Source organism: Mesoplodon bidens (assembly GCF_964165515.1).
Source record: "Mesoplodon bidens genome assembly, chromosome: 4".
NCBI classification, from domain to species: domain Eukaryota; kingdom Metazoa; phylum Chordata; class Mammalia; order Artiodactyla; family Ziphiidae; genus Mesoplodon; species Mesoplodon bidens.
Window position 1 is genome coordinate 118,911,882 of NC_138160.1, and position 18,407 is coordinate 118,930,288.

The 18,407-nt window shown below is 43.0% G+C and overlaps 1 protein-coding gene across 2 annotated transcripts in view; it reads left to right on the forward strand.

The window, feature by feature from the left end:
- Nucleotides 1–9,911: 9,911 nt before the first annotated feature.
- The window catches only part of UBE2D2 (ubiquitin conjugating enzyme E2 D2), a 60,698-nt gene continuing 52,202 nt past the window's right edge, over nucleotides 9,912–18,407 (forward strand). The window contains exon 1 of one of the 2 annotated variants that reach the window (XM_081230493.1): nucleotides 9,912–10,033. In XM_081230493.1, the coding sequence (XP_081086619.1) occupies nucleotides 10,010–10,033 (24 nt within the window). In that variant the 5' untranslated portion in view covers nucleotides 9,912–10,009. The remainder of the gene's footprint in view (nucleotides 10,034–18,407) is intronic. The other variant, XM_081230490.1, reaches the window with a different exon arrangement.

Consider the following 18,407-nt stretch of genomic DNA (forward strand, 5'->3'; position numbering starts at 1 on the left):
GTACGTAGCATTAAAGTTCGTCTGCTTTCTCCTTGAAACACGAGCGACTTCAACCAGAAGTTCAATTTCTCTAATGTAAATTACAGGGAAATCAGCAATACCGTGATGTGGACTGGACACAATTTGCCTGAAGCCTTTGGACTGTTCTTAACTTCATTTTGTTACCCACTGATTGGGAGGGAAGGCAGCAAAAATGTCCTTGCGGTGACAACCCTGGTGGTGCAGTGGTTAAGACTCTGTGCTCCCAATTCAGGGGGCCAGGGTTCAACCCCCGGTGAGGGAACTAGATCCCATATGCCACAACTAAGACCCGGTGCAAGCAAATAAGTATTTTTTTTAAATGTTCTTGAAATCGATGGAGTGATTTAAGGGACACCGTAGAAAACAGATAAGTTTTTTCTATTTGCTTTTCTTTTAACAACAAAAGAAAATCATGTTTTCTTGTTATTATTATTTTGGCCAGGCTACGTGGCTTGCAGGATCTTAGTTCCCCTGACCAGGGGTGGATCCCAGTGCCCTCTGCAGTGGAAGCTGAGGAGTCCTAACCACTGGACTGCCAGGGAATTCCCATGTTTATTATTTTTAAATGTAAATAATACAGAGGAGTATGTAAAACAAAAAGTGCAAGTGTCTTCCCTCACTTTCCTCACGTAATTCCCCAGGGGTAATTAAGTAACAATCACTGTTAAAAATTTGATTTTCATCTGTTCAGATCTTTTTCCATGCGCATTTCAACACATACACACACAACCAGAATTTCATGAAGATGGAAAAAAAACTTTTATTGAGAGATTACTTAGAATAAATTGTGCAAATTTCAAGTGTAAACAGCTCCATGAGTTTTTATTAGACATTTTTTAACCCACAAAAATGGAATTATATCAACCACATTTTGCTGCAATTTTTGTTTTTTACCTCAACAATATTGTGATAGTTTTTCCACAGTGGGACATATGGATTTAACTCATTCTTTTCATGGTGGCATATTTTTCTGTAGTATGAGTTATAGTACTCAAACCTTTTCCAATTGATGAATAATTAGACTGTGTCCAATTTTTTGCTATAACATGTCATTAGATTTTAAAACTTTTTAAAATTTTATTTTAATTTTATTTATTTATTTTTGGCTGCGTTGGGTCTTCGTTGCTGCGTGCGGGCTTTCTGTAGTTGTGGCGAGCTGGGGCTACTCTGCGTTGCAGTGAACGGGCTTCTCACTGCAGTGGCTTCTCTTGTTGTGGAGCATGGGCCCTAGAGCACAAGCTCAGTAGTTGTGGCACACAGGCTTAGTTGCTCTGCAGCACGTGGGATCTTCCCGGACCAGGGCTCGAACCCATGTCCCCTGCATTGGCAGGCAGATTCTTAACCCCTGCACCACTAGGGAAGCCCAGATTTTAAAACTTTAAAAACTTTTTTTTCTTTATATAAGAATAATAAATGCTCAGTATGAAACATTCAACATTTTAGAAATATTTGTCTTAGAAAGCAAAAGTCCTTCATAATCCCCTCTCAGAAACTACCAAATACAGATGTTATTCTCTGCATATAGCACGTACATCATCTATATTGTGTAGCCTCTATACACTGGAAAAGCAAATAAGGTTGAACTATATATCTTGTTTGCTGCTGAAGCCATTGGCATTTGAATACGGGGTCCTTATCTCATTCCCAGCAGTGAAGCAGCTGGGTCTTTTTAAGTTATAGACTACGAGAACCACCAAGTCCTCAGAAATTGGGGCTTTACTTAGCTGTCTAGGGTCTCTGCCACCTCTTCTGTCTCTTAGTCCTTAGACCCTCCCTACCCTTCCAGGGCAATGGTATAGGTTGAGCCTGCAGGAAGCCATCCACCCTTTGCTGCTGTACTCTCATCCCCACCACAAGGTTCACAGAAAGAGCAGTGGTTGAGGGCTCTGGAAACCAATCTCAGCTTCACAGGGGCTGAGTCTGTAGACTTCTTTCAAGGGAAAAAGACTGCCTAGGACCAGTCTTTTATAATACTGCTTTTCTCAGAAAAAGGATCATTATCATCATAGCTAATATTTATAAGCACTTCCTTCAGGACAGGAAATTTATACATACTTAAAAAAATTGTTTTTGGCTGCGTTGGGCCTTTGTTGCTGCACATGGGCTTTCTCTAGCTGCGGCGAGCGGAGGTTGCTCTTTGTTGCTGTGCACAGGCTTCTCATTGTGGTGGCTTCTCTTGTTGCGGAGCACGTGCTCTGGGCGTGCGGGCTTCAGTAGTTGTGGAGCCCGGGGTCTAGAGCACAGGCTCAGTAGTTGTGGCACATGGGCTTAGTTGCTCTGTGGCCTGTGGGATCTTCCTGGACCAAGGATCGAACCCGTGTCCCCTGCATTGGCAGGCGGATTCTTAACCACTGTGCCACCAGGGAAGTCCCTAGACATACCTTTTGTTATTTAATCTCATAATTCTATGAAGATGCTACCATTATCCCCATTTTACTGATGAGAAAAACCAAGTTTCAAGAGGTCAAGTAAACTTGCATAAACTTCACACTAGGAGCAAATAGCAGAGTAAAGCTCAAACCCACTGACTGCAAAGACCTGGTTCTAAACCACGGTGTCACTGGATCACACTACCTCTCAACACCCCTGACCTCAGTAAGGGAAGCAGCACAAGGGCCCACAACCATCTCCTCCTTTCAGACAATTTCACCAGGAGTAAGTCCACATGTGCACAATGATATCTTCTCCAAGGAGAGAGTAGGGATGGTATTTTTCCTTCCTACTAGATTTTGAACCCTCTACACTGGGTTTAGATTGTGTTCTGTGCATAAAGCCTTGGAATACTACAGAGTGTTTTTGTTTGGTTGGTTTTTTAAGGGATCTGCTATCTTACCCAACAACTTGTGAGTATAAAGAAGGTTTTTTTGAGCTGCTCCTAAATTCATTCAACATCTGTCTTTGATATGCCAGGCACTGGGGATTAAAAGGGTAACAAAAGAGACAACATCTCTGCTCTCCAGAAACTGACAATCTATTGAATGAGACTGTTGTCCAACGATTAAAATAAAGTGTGATCAATCTCTGGGCAGGACTCTAAGAGCACCTAAACTAGTCTGGGTGACTGGTCAGGAAAGCTTCCTGAAAGATGACTTTTAGGCTAAAACCAGTCTGCCAAAAAACATAAGAAAGTGTTATAGGAGGCAGGTGGCAAAGTTAGCGTCATTTCTTCAGTTAGCAATTCTTACGAAGTAGGGCATGGACATAGCACCAGATCCCAACAATATAATTAATGCTGGTAGGCAGAACACACTCCAAATCATATATAACAAGAGAGAGAGAGACTGTTCAAAAAGAATGTAAAATTGAATACAATTCTTTTGGTAAGCCACTGTTCTGATTTTTGACCATGAAAAAATGAGCTACTTCAAACTCACAAAGCCTAATTTTCCTAGGAAACAGTTTACCTCTGATAGCCTCTAATGGTGGTACTATCTTAAAGAGTCTGGGATGTTTGGGGACATTCTGTGTTTTAAATCTACACCTTAGAAAATATCACAGGGAATTCCCTGGCCATCCAGTGGTTAGGACTCAGCCCTTTCATTGCCATGGCCTGGGTTCAATACCTGGTTGGGAAACTAAGATCCCACAAGCGGGGCCCAGGGCCCAGCCAAAAAAAAAAAAAAAAAAATCACAAAAAGGGGTTATACTGATGCAGCTAGAAAATCAATTCCTGGTTTACCTAATACTTCTTATTCAGTTATTCTAATAAGACACAATGAACTCTCCTATAGGGTTGCTGAGATCCAAAAATAGGGAGTTCCCAAATTATTTGCACTGTACTCTTTACTCAGCCCACAACAATCATCTATTTATATTAATGAGTATACTCCTTATCATTTATTTTATTTTATTTCTTTATAAACTTATTTTTGGCTGTGTTGGGTCTTCGTTGCTGCATGTGGGCTTTCTCTAGTTGTGGTGAGCGGGGGCTATTCTTTGTTGTGGTGCGCGGGCTTCTCATTGGGGTGACTTCTCTTGTTGCAGAGCACGGGCTCTAGGCGTGCAGGTTTCAGTGGTTGTGGCACGTGGGCTCAGCAGTTGTGGCTCACGGGCTCCAGAGTGCAGGCTCAGTAGTTGTGGCACACGGGCTTAGTTGCTCCGTGGCATGTGGGATCTTCCGGGACCAGGGCTTGAACCCATGTCCCCTGCATTGGCAGGTGTATTCTTAACCACTGCGCAACCAGGGAAGCCCCTCCTTATCATTTAATCACAGCTGTCAGCTCTGGAAACACCTTTGCTAAGGGAAAGCCTTTAAATACTGTAAAGCTTGTAGTATTGGGTTGACAACCAAGAATGTGCAGTGTGCTCACAGTTTCAGTAGGACAATGGAAGGTAAACTGGGCTCTAAGATCCATGTAGGGTAAGTGGAGGAAAAATCACCCCAAGGAGAAATCTACTATATAAGAAGATCTAAAAATTCTGCATACTCTTAAATCTTTTAATATTGTTTTATTTTATATATACATTTGCATATAATAAAATGCTCAGAACTTTAATGTTCTTTTATGTTCAGTTCTATGAGTTTTGACAATTCAATATATGTACGAGTGTAACCGCCACCCAAAACAACATATAGAACATTTCCATTACCCCAGAAAATTTCCTTGATCCCTTTCTTGGCAAATCACCTCCTCAACAAGAGCACTTTTTTGACTTCAAACACCAAAAATCAGTTTGTCTGTTTCTGGACTTCATATAAATGGAATTGTACAGTTCATATTCTTTTGTGCCTTTCTTCTTTTGCTTAACATAATCGCTTTGAGATTCATCCATGTTGTTAACTGTGTCAGTAGTTCATCCTTTTTTTGTTATTGTAGAATTCCATTGTATGACTTGTCATAATTTGTTATCCCAGTCTCCTGTTGATGAACATTTGGGCTGTCTCCACTTTTGGGCTATATACAAATAAGGCTGTTACGAACATTTGTGTACAAGTCTTTTTTTTTTTTCAGTACGTGGGCCTCTCACTGCTGTGGCCTCTCCCGTTGCAGAGCACAGGCTCCAGACACGCAGGCCCAGCAGCCATGGCCCACAGGCCCAGCCGCTCCGCGGCATGTGGGATCTTCCCGGACCGGGGCACGAACCTGTGTCCCCTGCATCGGCAGGCGGACTCCCAACCACTGCGCCACCAGGGAAGCCCCTGTGTACAAGTCTTTTTGTGGACATATCTTTTCATTTTTCTTGAGTAAATACTTAAGAGTAGAATTGCTGGGTCATATGGTAGATGTACATTTAATTTTCTAACAAATTACCAAACAGTTCTCCAATCTGGTTGTATCATTTTACACTCTCACCTGCAATGAGAGTGACAATTGCTGTACTTCCTTGTCATCACTTATGGTTGTCAATGTTTTTGATTTTAGCCATTCCAGTGGGTGTGAAATGGTATCTTGTTACGATTTTAACTTGCATCTCCCTGATGACCTATAAATTCCAAAGTATTTGAAAATAACCCTTGGTCAAAGAATGTATCACAGGGGAAATTAGAAACTATTTTAAACTGAAGGAAAATGAAAAACAAAACATAACTAAGTTGTAAGATACAGCAAAAACAGCGTGTTTTAAATGCTTTATTACAAAGTGCTTATATTGGGAAAAAAAGGAAAAGTGTAAAATTGGTGATCTAAGCTCTTACTTTAAGAAGCTAGGGCTTCCCTGGTGGCGCAGTGGTTGAGAGTCCACCTGCCGATGCAGGGGACACGGGTTCGTGCCCCGGTCTGGGAAGATCCCACATGCCGCGGAGCGGCTGGGCCCGTGAGCCATGGCTGCTGGGCCTGCGCGTCCGGAGCCCGTGCTTCGCAACGGGAGGGGCCACAACAATAAGAGGCCCACATACCGCAAAAAAAAAAAAAAAAAGAAGAAGCTAGAAAAGAACAAATTATATCCAAAATAAATAGAAAAAAATAATGAATATAAATCAATAAAATAGAAAATGGACAAATGATAGAGAAAATGTAAGGTCAAAAGTTGGTTCTTTGGAAGGATTAATAAAATTGATAAATCCCTGGGACTTCCCTGATGGTCCAATGGTTAAGACTTCATGTTTCCACTGCAGGGGGCAGGGGTTCGATCCCTGGCGGGGGAACTAAGATCCCTGAATGCCGCGCCACCAAAAAAAAAAAAAAAAAAAAAAAGATTAAATGTCTCAAACAGCATTTAAACAGAATAAAAATGTAAGACTAAAATAGGCATATATTTTTTTAAAAATTGATAAATCCCTAGCAAGATTTAGCAAGAAAAAAATAGAGAAAACACAAATAACCAACATCAGGCATACAAAAAGGTACACCATTTTATATATATATATATATATATAATTAATTAATTTGGCTGCATCGGGTCTTAGTTGCAGCATGCGGGATCTTCATTATGGCATGCGGGATCTTTTGTTGTGGCACATGGTCTTCTCTCTCATTGTGGCCCCAGGGCATGTGGGATCTTAGTTCTGCAACCAGGGATGGAACCCGCGTCCCCTACATTGGAAGGGAGATTCTTAACCACTGGACCACCAGGGAAGTCCCTGGGGATCCCATTATAGATGCTACATATAGTAGAGGAAAAATAAGATATTATGAGTAACTTATTCTAATAAATTGGATGACCTAAATGAAATGCATAAATTCCTTGAAAAACACAATTTATCATAATGGACACATACATATGAAAGAAATTAAGTTTATTATCAAACTCTTTCTGCAAAGAAAACTCCAGGGTCAGATGGCTTCACTGGTGAATTCTATCAAATATTTATTTAATGAAGAAAAAAAAAATCCTACACAAACTCACGCAGAACATAGAGGAGGAACACTTTCCCATTTATTTTATGAGGCCAGAATAACGTTGATATGAAAAGTTGACAAAGATATTACAAAAAAAGAAAATTATAAACCCTTATCCCTCATGAACATAGATGCAAAAATCTGATCAGTCTTTGATATAGCAATTTCATTCCTAGGAATTTATACCAAAAAGCCCTCTTAGAGTTGTACAAAGATCAACTACAGAATATCCACTATAGCAATATTTTTTTCACTATAGCAATATATATATTTTTAATTTATTAATTTTATTTATTTATTTATGGCTGCATTGGATCTTCGTTGCTGCGCCCGGGCTTTCTCTAGTTGCGGTGAGCGGGGACTACTCTTCATTGTGGTGCGCGGGCTTCTCATTGCGGTGGCTTCTCTTGTTGCGGAGCACAGGCTCTAGGCGCGTGGGCTTCCACAGTTGTGGCACGTGGGCTCAGTAGTTGTGGCTCATGGGATCTGGAGCGGAGGCTCAGTAGTTGTGGCACACGGGGTTAGTTGCTCTGCGGCATGTGTGATCTTCCCGGCCCAGGGCTCAAAACCGTGTCCCCTGCATTGGCAGGCAGATTCTTCACCACCAGGGAAGCCCTATAGCAATATTTTTAATGGTAAAAATTGGAAATAACTTACATATCCCCCAAAATGTGACAAGTTAATTAAATATGATACATTTATATGATTGAATATGTAGCCATTAAAATATAGTAGAAATATGTCTTGACACAGGAAAATTCACCATATATTGTTTATTTTAAAAGTAAATTACCTTTTTATTTTTTTATTTTTTTTATTTTTTTTATTTTTTGCGTTATGCGGGCCTCTCACTGTTGTGGCCTCTCCCCTTGCGGAGCGCAGGCTCCGGACGCACAGGCTCAGCGGCCATGGCTCACGGGCCTAGCCGCTCTGCGGCATGTGGGATCTTCCCGGACCGGGGCACGAACCCGTGTCCCCTGTATCGGCAGGCGGACTCTCAACCACTGCGCCACCAGGGAAGCCCAGTAAATTACCTTTTAATTTACTTTCACCACACACACAAAAAATGAGGAGATAAAGATGTAGTAATGCTTTCACCACACACACAAAAAATGAGGAGATAAAGATGTAGTAATCATATCACTATGTTTATGTTTGTCAAATCAACATGCTGTACACCTTAAGTACATAAATTTTTTTTTAAAAAAGGTAGATTACCAAATAGTATGGCATGACCCTACATTTTCAAAGAAAAATATGTATATATATATAATGGAAAAACACTGAAAGGACATAAGCCAAATGCCAAAAATGGTTAATCATTGGATGATGGGAGTATGGTTGACTTTTATTTCCTTCCTTTTACTTAATCTGTATTTCTTGCAACAAATATATATTACTTTTTAATACAAAAAAGTTATTGCTGAAGAAAAATTTTTAAAAATCTGACCAATGGGCATTTTTGTACCTCTTCCATCACAGTTCTCAGGAAGAAAAGATTTAGGACTTTGGACACTTCCTCTTCACCTTCAACCTAAGACCTATGCATCTTGGGCGACTGGACACAGCTTTTCCCTCCTTTGGCTCACTGGGTCCATGGTGGCCCTGCCCTATGGGTCCAGCCTCTACTCAGTAGATGAGGCAGTACAAGTTTTGCTGCTGATCTATTGTGTGACTTTTGGCAAGATCCTTTTCCTTAGGGGCTCCAGTTTCTCGTCTCTTAATCAATGATCTTCAAGGTCCCTTCCAGACAGAGGAAAGAACAGATTTAGAATTAGAAAACCTTGGGGAAGACTTGAGAATGTGGCCATCACCTCCCAGGAAAATATTCCTTACTATTCTTCCGTGTTCCCAGTGTCTCCAGACAGGTAAAAAGCACCTCCCAGCCCAGGCCTTATACAACCAGTGAGCCTTATATTTCACTAGTCCTGGTGCAGGGCTCGACACAGAGTAGTTGCTCAGTGAACTAGCTTTTTGCCTCCATCTTCTAAAAGCAACCCCAGAATAGGTTTTCTAAGCTTGCTTTTGTTGGTGATTTGAATGCAAGGTTGGTTTTAATTACTGGAGCACACGTTTTGCAAGCTTTTTTTTTTCTCCCTGAGGTAACAGCTACAGTGCCTATTTGTAACAATTTACCAGGCAGAGCACTTCTCCTGACATGCCAGTGGCTGAGACATTCAAACGGTCTCTCAGCTGGGGCCTTCGTCGGAAACACCATCTAAGGGCTGCCTACGGCGTGCTTGTACAACCACATTCCCGCAGGTGCCCAGGCTGTTGCCACGCGGCTTCCAGGGAGGGATCTAACGAAACTCTCGACTTAGGGAAGTCCCAGCTTTGCCACTGTGGAGCTGTGTGACCTTGGACAAGTCCCTTCCTCCTTCAGGAACATTGCAATGGACCAAAGTGCTCTTCCCGGGTCCGTCTATGCTCTGGGGATGGTAGGGTGATATGAATAACATTCGCTTTTAACGTTTATTGATCTCAGATGTCACGCGAATGAGGGACCACAGGTAAGGGACTCAAGGGTCGTAGCGAGCGAGCGAGCAAGCGAGCTTCTGCGACCCGCACCACAGATATCGCGAGATCTCCTCCTAGCGCTTCGCGGCGTCATCGTCTCGGCGGCCGTGGCGGCGACGGCGACAGCGCGTAAGGTACTCACAGGGGCGGCCCGTATCCCTCCGCCGCCGGCGCGGCCCAGCCCTCCCTCACCGGCCCGCCAATCCCCGCTCTCCCGACCTGCCCCTCGGCCTGGGCCCACCCCGCGCTCCGCCTGCCCCACCCCGGCGGCGCCGCCCGCCCGCGCGTCCCTCGGTCCACCTGCAGCAAGCAGTCCCTCCGACCGTCCGACCCAGAGGCGCCGGCCGAGCCCGAGGCCTGGGTTCTTGCTCCCTGGCGGAGGGATCCGCGGCGGCTGAGGAGGCGGCGCTGAGCCTAGAAGGAAGAGGCAGCTACCGCGGTGGCGGCGGCGGCGGCTCGGGCGGCAGCGCATAAAGGGGCCGCCGCCGGGTGATGCGGTGACCCCTGCGGCAGGCTCAGGAGCCGAGTGGGCCACGGCCCCAAGTCCGTCCCGCCGGACCCGCGCTCCGGAGCCCCCCATCTTCTCCGGCCGACCCGCGATCACCGAGGCGGCCTCGCGCCCCCTCATCCCTTCCCCGTCCCTCCCCTGCCCCTGTTCCCGCCCCGGGGGCCGCCTCCACCTGCCTCCCACGATGGCTCTGAAGAGAATCCACAAGGTAAGCGGCCAGAGGTCGGCTGTGGCGGGTCGGGCTGCCGGGCGGGTCGGCTGAGCAGGCTGCGGCCTGCATTTCCCGCCGTCGCCTCCGCCGGGCTCGCAGCTTCTTTGGACCCGGCTGCCGGCGATGCCCCGGCCGGGCTGCCTTCACACCCCACTCCCAGTGATGGCGCCCATGGAGGCCCGGGCGCGCTGCCCGCGCTTAGGCCGGAGGTATGTTCGCCGGCTCAGCGTTCCTTCCCGGCCTCCTCTCTAGGCCCCGCGTGGTATGGAGTCCCAGGGCCTCTCCCCGGCCTGAGACTGCTGTGCCAGAGGGCCATTGTCCGGCCGTGCCGGGAGGGGGTGCTGGGACTGGGGCGTTGGGCGGCCCCATCGACGGAGGTCGAAAGGGCTCTATATGCCCCATCTCTGCCCATAAAACCCCTACCTCCACCTGCCTAGGTTCCCTCCACAGAACCGCTTGAGCTTGGGGCCCGTATCTCAGGCAGACTGAGGAAGCCTTTTTGTCCGATTCACAAATATTTCTGGAGTTCACTTGCCTCTTAGCGGCCGCACGCTTCGGTCCACTTAACTCGTCCAGAAACTGTTAAGAGTAGGAAGTTCAGGAGGAAATAAACATGACTTTTATGAGGCAGGAGGGAAGTGGAGGAAGAAGCGTTTTAGTCCTTGAGGTTGCCAAATGTAGTCAGAAACTGACACTTCAGTTTGCAGGAATGGATTTAATAGAAAAGCTGTTAAATTGTCAAGGGTAGAGGTAGAAACCTGAACATTGAAAACCACTGGAGAGAATTTCATAAAGTTTCCTTTTACATTCTCTTCGCAAAATGGATTTTAACGCTTAAATTAGGTGATATGTTCAGGGAGATCCTTTTAATGTAGAAGGTATTTTGCTACCTTTTTCCATTAGGAAGGATTTCTTTGCCCTTTAGGATAAAGGGTTATTTAATTGTAGTTGCCTCTACGGAGGTTTTTCTAATATTGCTTCTGGAGTATAGGCTTAGCTTAAAGTTTAGAGTTTTTCCCCTTCCCTCTAATATTGTAACCTCCTATTACCTCTCACTATCTTTTTTTCCTTCTTCTTCTCAGAAGTGGGGAAGCGGCACTGGTGATTTTTGTTTGGTGTTTCACATGGCTACTTGGAGAGGCTGTATTAAACCTCTAGCCCGTAAGAAGTAGATCCTGGGATTATCCATCCTAAAGGATGGGATAGAGATGCAAGGGGAAGAGAACCAGTTTTCACCTTGCCTTAAACTCAGTGCAAATGCAGGTTTGGTCAGTTTAAACACCTCAGCTCAGCAGCTTGTCTTCGTTTCATTCTTGATCAAAGACCTTTAATGTGGAATTAATCCCAATGGTTACTGTAAATTAGGTTAGATCCTCACCAACTTCTTTTGACTTTGATTTCTATCAAATGAAAAAGGGCAGACTTTAGACAGAGTAAATCTACTAAAATGAAGCAGGTTATTTGTTAAAAGAAGCTTGAACTTTAAGTAAAGATCTCTTAACCATTTAAGGGACAGGAGCACACTGAGGACAGGTCTTCCAAGTAAATAATACATATGCATTTTTAAGGCTTTAAGGAGTTAGGAGATTTTGAAGACTCATTGAGAAGTTATCAGTTTGAGATTATATGTGTGGGAGATTGTGGCCTTATTTTTAAAACCTGAAGAAGAGTGAGTATAATGTGTGATCACTTACAGATCAAGAAATGTAGCCTTTAATCTCTACTCTGATATGTATGTTATGGAGGTTTTTTCAGAGAAGGAAATAGCACTCAAAATATGCATTTTAATCTTCTAATATCCTTGCCTCCAATAATATGATTTCTTTTGAATACTACATGTTCTCTAGATTTTCTCTAAAAGATGCCCTTATTAAAATTTTAATAAGGAAAATCAAGTGTAGACAATGATAATTTGAACTTTTAAAACTCAGTATTAACCTTTTTTCACCTGGTTTATAACCTAGAGCCATCCTCAAAGTATGGCTCAACTTCTGAGACTGCCAGGGATTAGAAAAATAAAAATTATTTTTGGTGTACATACTAGTCATAGTCAATAAGATTGTGAAAACAAAATGGAGATTTTTTTCCCCTAACTTTTTGTATGACACCAATTTTAAATTGAATGCAGACTTGGATAAGACCAGTCCTATGTCACCCTCAGCCCTAGTAATGTATCTGTGATGGAATCCCCCAAAGACAGACATGGCTTACATAATTGATCTTGGTCTTGAACCTTCCCAGTTACTATTCTCTGAGAAAATAGTTCTGCTTAAATACCTCTCAACTTCAGATATCATGAACTACTGCATCTGGGTTCTAATAAAATTTTATTAAGAACAAATACTTTTGACATGTGGCATCTTCAGGAATTCAGTATCTTGTGTTTCATTGACAGAGGGAAATAGTGTTCTGTGAATCTGACAGTCCTTTAAATGCCATGACTTTTTTGCAAAAAGCTTTTGGTGGACTTTATTTTGATATATACTTTAAGGTCAACTGACCGATGCTTTAACAGAGTTTACCAAAGAGGTTTCATTTTGAACATCCATTGTAGTTCTGTGCAGGGATTGGGACCCTTTGGGATTGTTCGTATCTACACCAAATGGCCCCAGCCTGCTACGTTTTGAGGTTTTCTGCTGACATTATCAGTCTTCAGCTTTGATTTTGATGCTTTGAGTGTCTGCCTCTAGCAGCACCACCCCCAACCCTTTTCCAGTTGGCTGCATCTCATCTGTTGTGGGCTGGGAAACCAGATCACTGAGCTTATTAAAATTATGTCTAAAATAAGATCCAGTAGGCTCTGAGTGAAGAGGGCTTCATGTGTTCTGTGAACTGTGTGGTCTGACTGATCAGAGACCTTTTTTTACTTGCTTCCTGTTTTTCTTCTTTACCTTTGTTATACAGATGCAGGAAGCTTTTTGTTGCTCTTAGCGTGCCATAATATTGAAATACAAGGTTAATTTCTTTATTTTGAGGAAGAGTAAAAGGCTGAATATCATGATTCTTTGAAGAATTGAAGACAGACCAAAGTTAAGATACTAAAAAGCTCTTAATGATAGTGCCTTGTACATTTTAATGGTGTCGTGCTAGTTATAGTTAACATTTGGAATACATAGCTTTAATGCCAGGACTATCACTTGATTTACTGTATTTCTATGATTAAAGGTCTTAAGGCCCCTGAAAAGCCCAGTCAGTCAATTTTCCAGTAAAATAAAGATTTCAAACTCTGATGGCTAGGCAGGTGACCAAAGTGAGCAAAGAGAATTGGAGGGAGCTAGAAATTGCATGTGCTATTAGAAGAGGGCAGCTGCTATTCAGCTCCCTCCAAATGTTGCTATTGCCAGGATCTGTGCCCAAAGTTGCCAGATTTTTTTTTTTAAGGGAAGCCACAAATCCAGATTTTTGGCAGCCAATTCAAATTAAAAACAACAACAAAACCAAAAGATACCACCACACTTTTTTTGTAGATTGGTAGGCACCAGTTTAATATATGAATTAAAAATAACTGAAGATTGAGGTTCAGCAAGTAACCAGGAGTGTAAGGATTAAATCATTTAAACCATACTTTTTCTTTTTAAAAGTGTCAAAGTATTGTTTTATGTAAATGGGTACAATTAAGTATCAGTAGTTTTTTGTAAACTTCTAATTAACTTCTTTGGTGAAGTTTTGTATGGTTATGGTCATAGGAAGAGCCAATTTAGTAGATGCATTGATCCCATGGTAGAAGTTTACATCTTAACTTCATTCATCCTGTTTCACGTTATGAATCATCTTTCTGTAGACTACATACTTTCAAAATGTCTAAGATTGCCAGTTACCAAAGGGTGGTTTTTAAGGATATGGGAAAGGAGTTGTAACAGTACTAATTTTATTTTAAGATTATTTTAAAATACTGTACTAGAAATGTGATATCATACATTGCATTAATCTTATCAGAGGTAAGGATCCAGTGAATTCCAGTCAAAATGATTGAACAAATTAGCAAATAGTCTTGAGTATTTGGAACTTCAGTATAATAAATGGTTGACAGAAGATGACTGTTTGAATTAGTTTTATCTTGGAAAGCAGACATCCATTCATTCATTCATTCATTCATTCATTTATTTGGCTGTGTTGGGTCTTCGTTGCTGCGCACAGGCTTTTCTCTAGTTGCGGCAAGTGGGGGCTACTCTTTCTTGTGGTGCATGGACTTCTCATTGCGGTGGCTTCTTGTTGCAGAGCACAGGCTCTAGGAGTGCGGGCTTCAGTAGTTGTGGCACACGGGCTCAGTTGTTGTGGCTTGCGAGCTCTAGAGCACAGGCTCAGTAGTTGTGGTGCATGGGCTTAGTTGCTCCACAGCATGTGGGATCTTCCCAGACCAGGGCTCGAACCTGTGTCCCCTCCATTGGCAGGCGGATTCTCAACCACTGCGCCACCAGGGAAGCCCCAGACATACCTTCTTACTCCAAAAGATAAGCTTCTTGAAATCTCAGGGAAGATTTTTTTTTTTTTCCTTTAGAAAAGGATTCTTTGTTTCACAAAGGTTCATTGAATTGAGAAACTTTCTTTGGGTCTTCTGGGTTGCTATTTAAATGTAATTTAAACAGTCATTAACTTAATAAATCTAGGGTTTTTTTTTAAAGTCTCCCCGTGTGTATTACTGTACTGCTGACTGACAAGGAGAAAGTTTTGACAAAGTCCAATTCTGGATATTTTAGTCCAGAGAGAGAGAGGGCTGCTAAAATATCCTAGGCAGTTCCCAGGATAGGAATACCTGACTCATGCCTGATGCTGCCAGCAACCTCTGCAGCCTCATCCCAGAAATGAAGGCGCACACTTGTTTTTTCTGTAGAAATAAAATTTTGGTGGTTAGGTTCCCAGACTAACCTTCAAAATCATGTTAAACTATGACATAGGAAATAAAGTACCATTTGTTCTTTTGTCTGCACAGTCAAGTGAGATTTGAAGTAATAGAATCATAAAATTTTAGCACTGCATCACCTCTCAGAGCTACTGTCTGAAAAGGCCATGTGACTTAGTAGGGCTGGATAAAGAACCTGGATTTTTTGACTGTGCCCAGTGTCTTTTCTGGCAGGCCCTATACTCGTACGTAGTCGTTAGGTATGTAAATCCAGAGGATGCAATCTTTTTCTTTTGTTTGCACAATTGGATATTTAAACTGTGCCCTGGAAGCAGATATTTTCCTCAACATCTCTTCTTATTGTTGGAGAGGTGTCTATGAATTCCCTTAAAACTATGTAGATTTTTTTTTTTTTTTTTTTTTTTGCGGTACGCGGGCCTCTCACTGTTGTGGCCTCTCCCGTTGTGGAGCACAGGCTCCGGACGCGCAGGCCCAGCGGCCATGGCTCACGGGCCCAGCCGCTCCGCGGCATGTGGGATCCTCCCGGACCGGGGCACGAACCCGTGTCCCCTGCATCGGCAGGCGGACTCTCAACCACTGCGCCACCAGGGAAGCCCCAAAACTATGTAGATTTTTTGGGGGGAGGGAGCAGGTTTCAATATTTTAATTCCAAAAAGCAGAAAAGGGCCTCCCTGGTGGCGCAGTGGTTGAGAGTCCGCCTGCCGATGCAGGGGATACGGGTTCGTGCCCCGGTCTGGGAGGATCCCATATGCCGCGGAGCGGCTGGGCCCGTGAGCCATGGCCGCTGGGCCTGCGCATCCGGAGCCTGTGCTCCGCAACGGGAGAGGCCACAGCAGTGAGAGGCCCGCATACCGCAAAAAGAAAAAAAAAAAAAAAAAAAAAAAAAAGCAGAAAAATAAGAAACTATGCAAATTTTGGATGTTCTGTCCTCCATATATCTTTCATCATAGTCAAATGGGTTTTTTTTTTTTTTTTTTTTTTTTGCGGTACGCGGGCCTCTCACTGTTGTGGCCTCTCCCGTTGCGGGGCACAGGCTCCGGATGCTCAGGCTCAGCGGCCATGGCTCACGGGCCCAGCCGCTCCGCGGCATGTGGGATCTTCCTGGACCGGGGCACGAACCCGCGTTCCCTGCATCGGCAGGCGGACTCTCAACCACTGCGCCACCAGGGAAGCCCTCAAATGGGTTTTTTAATCTCTCCAAAAGACTAAGAATCACTGTCCCGTCTCCTTAAACATTCTGTTTTAATCTCAGTAGGTGACCCAATTACCTATTCTGTGGAGGAAATAGAAATCTGTGTAAATTCTTTCAAATTTCCTTTGAGGCCTTTAAAAAGAAAGAGAAAAACCAAACACCACAGCTACCATCTTTATAGAGTACTCACTCTGTATCAGAATGACTGAATCTTCTGAACAACCCTATGAAAATTCTGTTCTCCCTAGGTTAGAAGAGAAAATGGAGATTTGGAGAAGAAACAAACTTGCCTATGATTATATGGCTGTGATAGGAAAAGCCAGGATTCAAATGCATTCGATCTTGACTCTGGAGCCAGGCATTGCTCCAAGTATACCTTAGTCATTGCTCTTCTTCCCTTTTGTCTCTGAAGAAGCTATACTTTACCCATTGCAAGCTAACTTTTACTTTTCATCCTATTCTTTTTGCCAGGTCCTTGCTCTCTAGTAATTGTCCCTGCTCTCCTAGTTCTAACCTCTTCTCTGACTCTTCTAAGCATCCAAACTTATCTAAGAATTTCCTCATCCTTAAAAACAAACAAACAAAAAAAAACTTTTAAGCTCTCCTCTCCCCTAGAGCTGATTCCTTTCCTTCCTCCTCTTTATCCCTTTCATCTCTGGCATTTCAGTGCCAAAATTCTTGACAGAATAGTGTCTGTTCACTGTTCTGGGACTGTTCAGTAAGGTCACTGTTGATAACTTAATTGCCAAATTCAATGGATACCTCAGTTTTGTAACACTTAGTGTGATTATTACTCACATTATTACTCATTTCCCTTAACTTAAAATTTGATAAATTTTCTCCTCCTTTCTCATATCTAGTGTTCTAATAACGTTAGTATTTCCTAACGTTATTAGAACACTTTTCAAACTAGTATTATTTATGGATACAAACAAAAGTTCATGAAATAATGCACACTTGGATTAAAATTGACAGCACAAATGGCTGTCAATTAGGAAAGCTAATTAACATAATCAATATATAATATCACAAGCACAAAAATAGGTAAATTACTTAAAAACAAAATATATTAGGATGGGGGCTTCCCTGGTGGCGCAGTGGTTGAGAGTCCGCCTGCCGATGCAGGGGACACGGGTTCGTGCCCCTATCCCGGAAGATCCCACATGCCGCGGAGCGGCTGGGCCCGCGAGCCATGGCCGCGGAGCCTGTGTGTCCGGAGCCTGTGCTCCGCAACGGGAGAGGCCACAGCAGTGAGAGGCCCGCGTACAGCAAAAAAAAAAAAAAAAAAAAAAAATATTAGGATGAAACATTATTCATTGTCATTTTGCTATAAAGTAACAAACACCTAAAGAATAGTATTTTAAGAAAATGAAAGGGATCCTCATCAGGTGCTGCATTAAATGTGTTACTCTTGGGAATTCCCTGGCGGTCCAGTGGTTAGGACTCCACGCTTTACTGCTGAGGGCCTGGGTTTGATCCCTGGTTAGGGAACTAAGATCCCACAAGCCGTGTGGCATGGCCAAAAGAAAAAAACGATGTGTTACTCTGTATTGTTTTCATTATAGTATAATGTGAAAATTTGTTTCAGGGAGGTGCACTGCAGCAAAAAAAAGAATTAAAACTGCATGTTTTGCAATATTCATGCAGTTAGGCTACTACCAATTATTAATTGTCTCATGGACAGACAGATCACCTAATTTAAAAAAAAGTATATGCTTTGCTCATGTTTATTTTAAAATAATCTGGTTTTTCAGGCTTAAGAATCAAAGGACTCAGCTTTTCATTTAAAATTTCCATGGGGCTTCCGTGGTGGCGCAGTGGTTGAGAGTCCGCCTGCTGATGCAGGAGACACGGGTTTGTGCCCCAGTCTGGGAGGATCCCACATGCCTTGGAGCAGCTAGGCCCGTGAGCCGTGGCCGCTGAGCCTGCGCGTCCGGAGCCTGTGCTTCGCAACGGGAGAGGCCACAACAGTGAGAGGCCCGCGTACCACAAAAAAAACCCCAAAAAACAAAAAAAAACTTCCATATTCTAGCTATAAGTCCATGGGGAATGTAGAAATATTTAGTATTCAATAAGCTTTGATTAAATAACTTCTCAAATATATAGTGAATTATGATAATAAACAGGATAGTTCTCTGAAGTCAGGTAATACCCATGGTTAAATGCTGTCTATGCATCGGAACACAGATATAATTTGCTTTGTGGTGTGCAGATTTCTTGAGGCAAATTATTGCTTTAAATTCGTGGAAGTATGTAGTATTTCTTAAAGACGTATTAAAAGTAGATAAAATTTAGGACAAAAATATTGCCATCTTTAT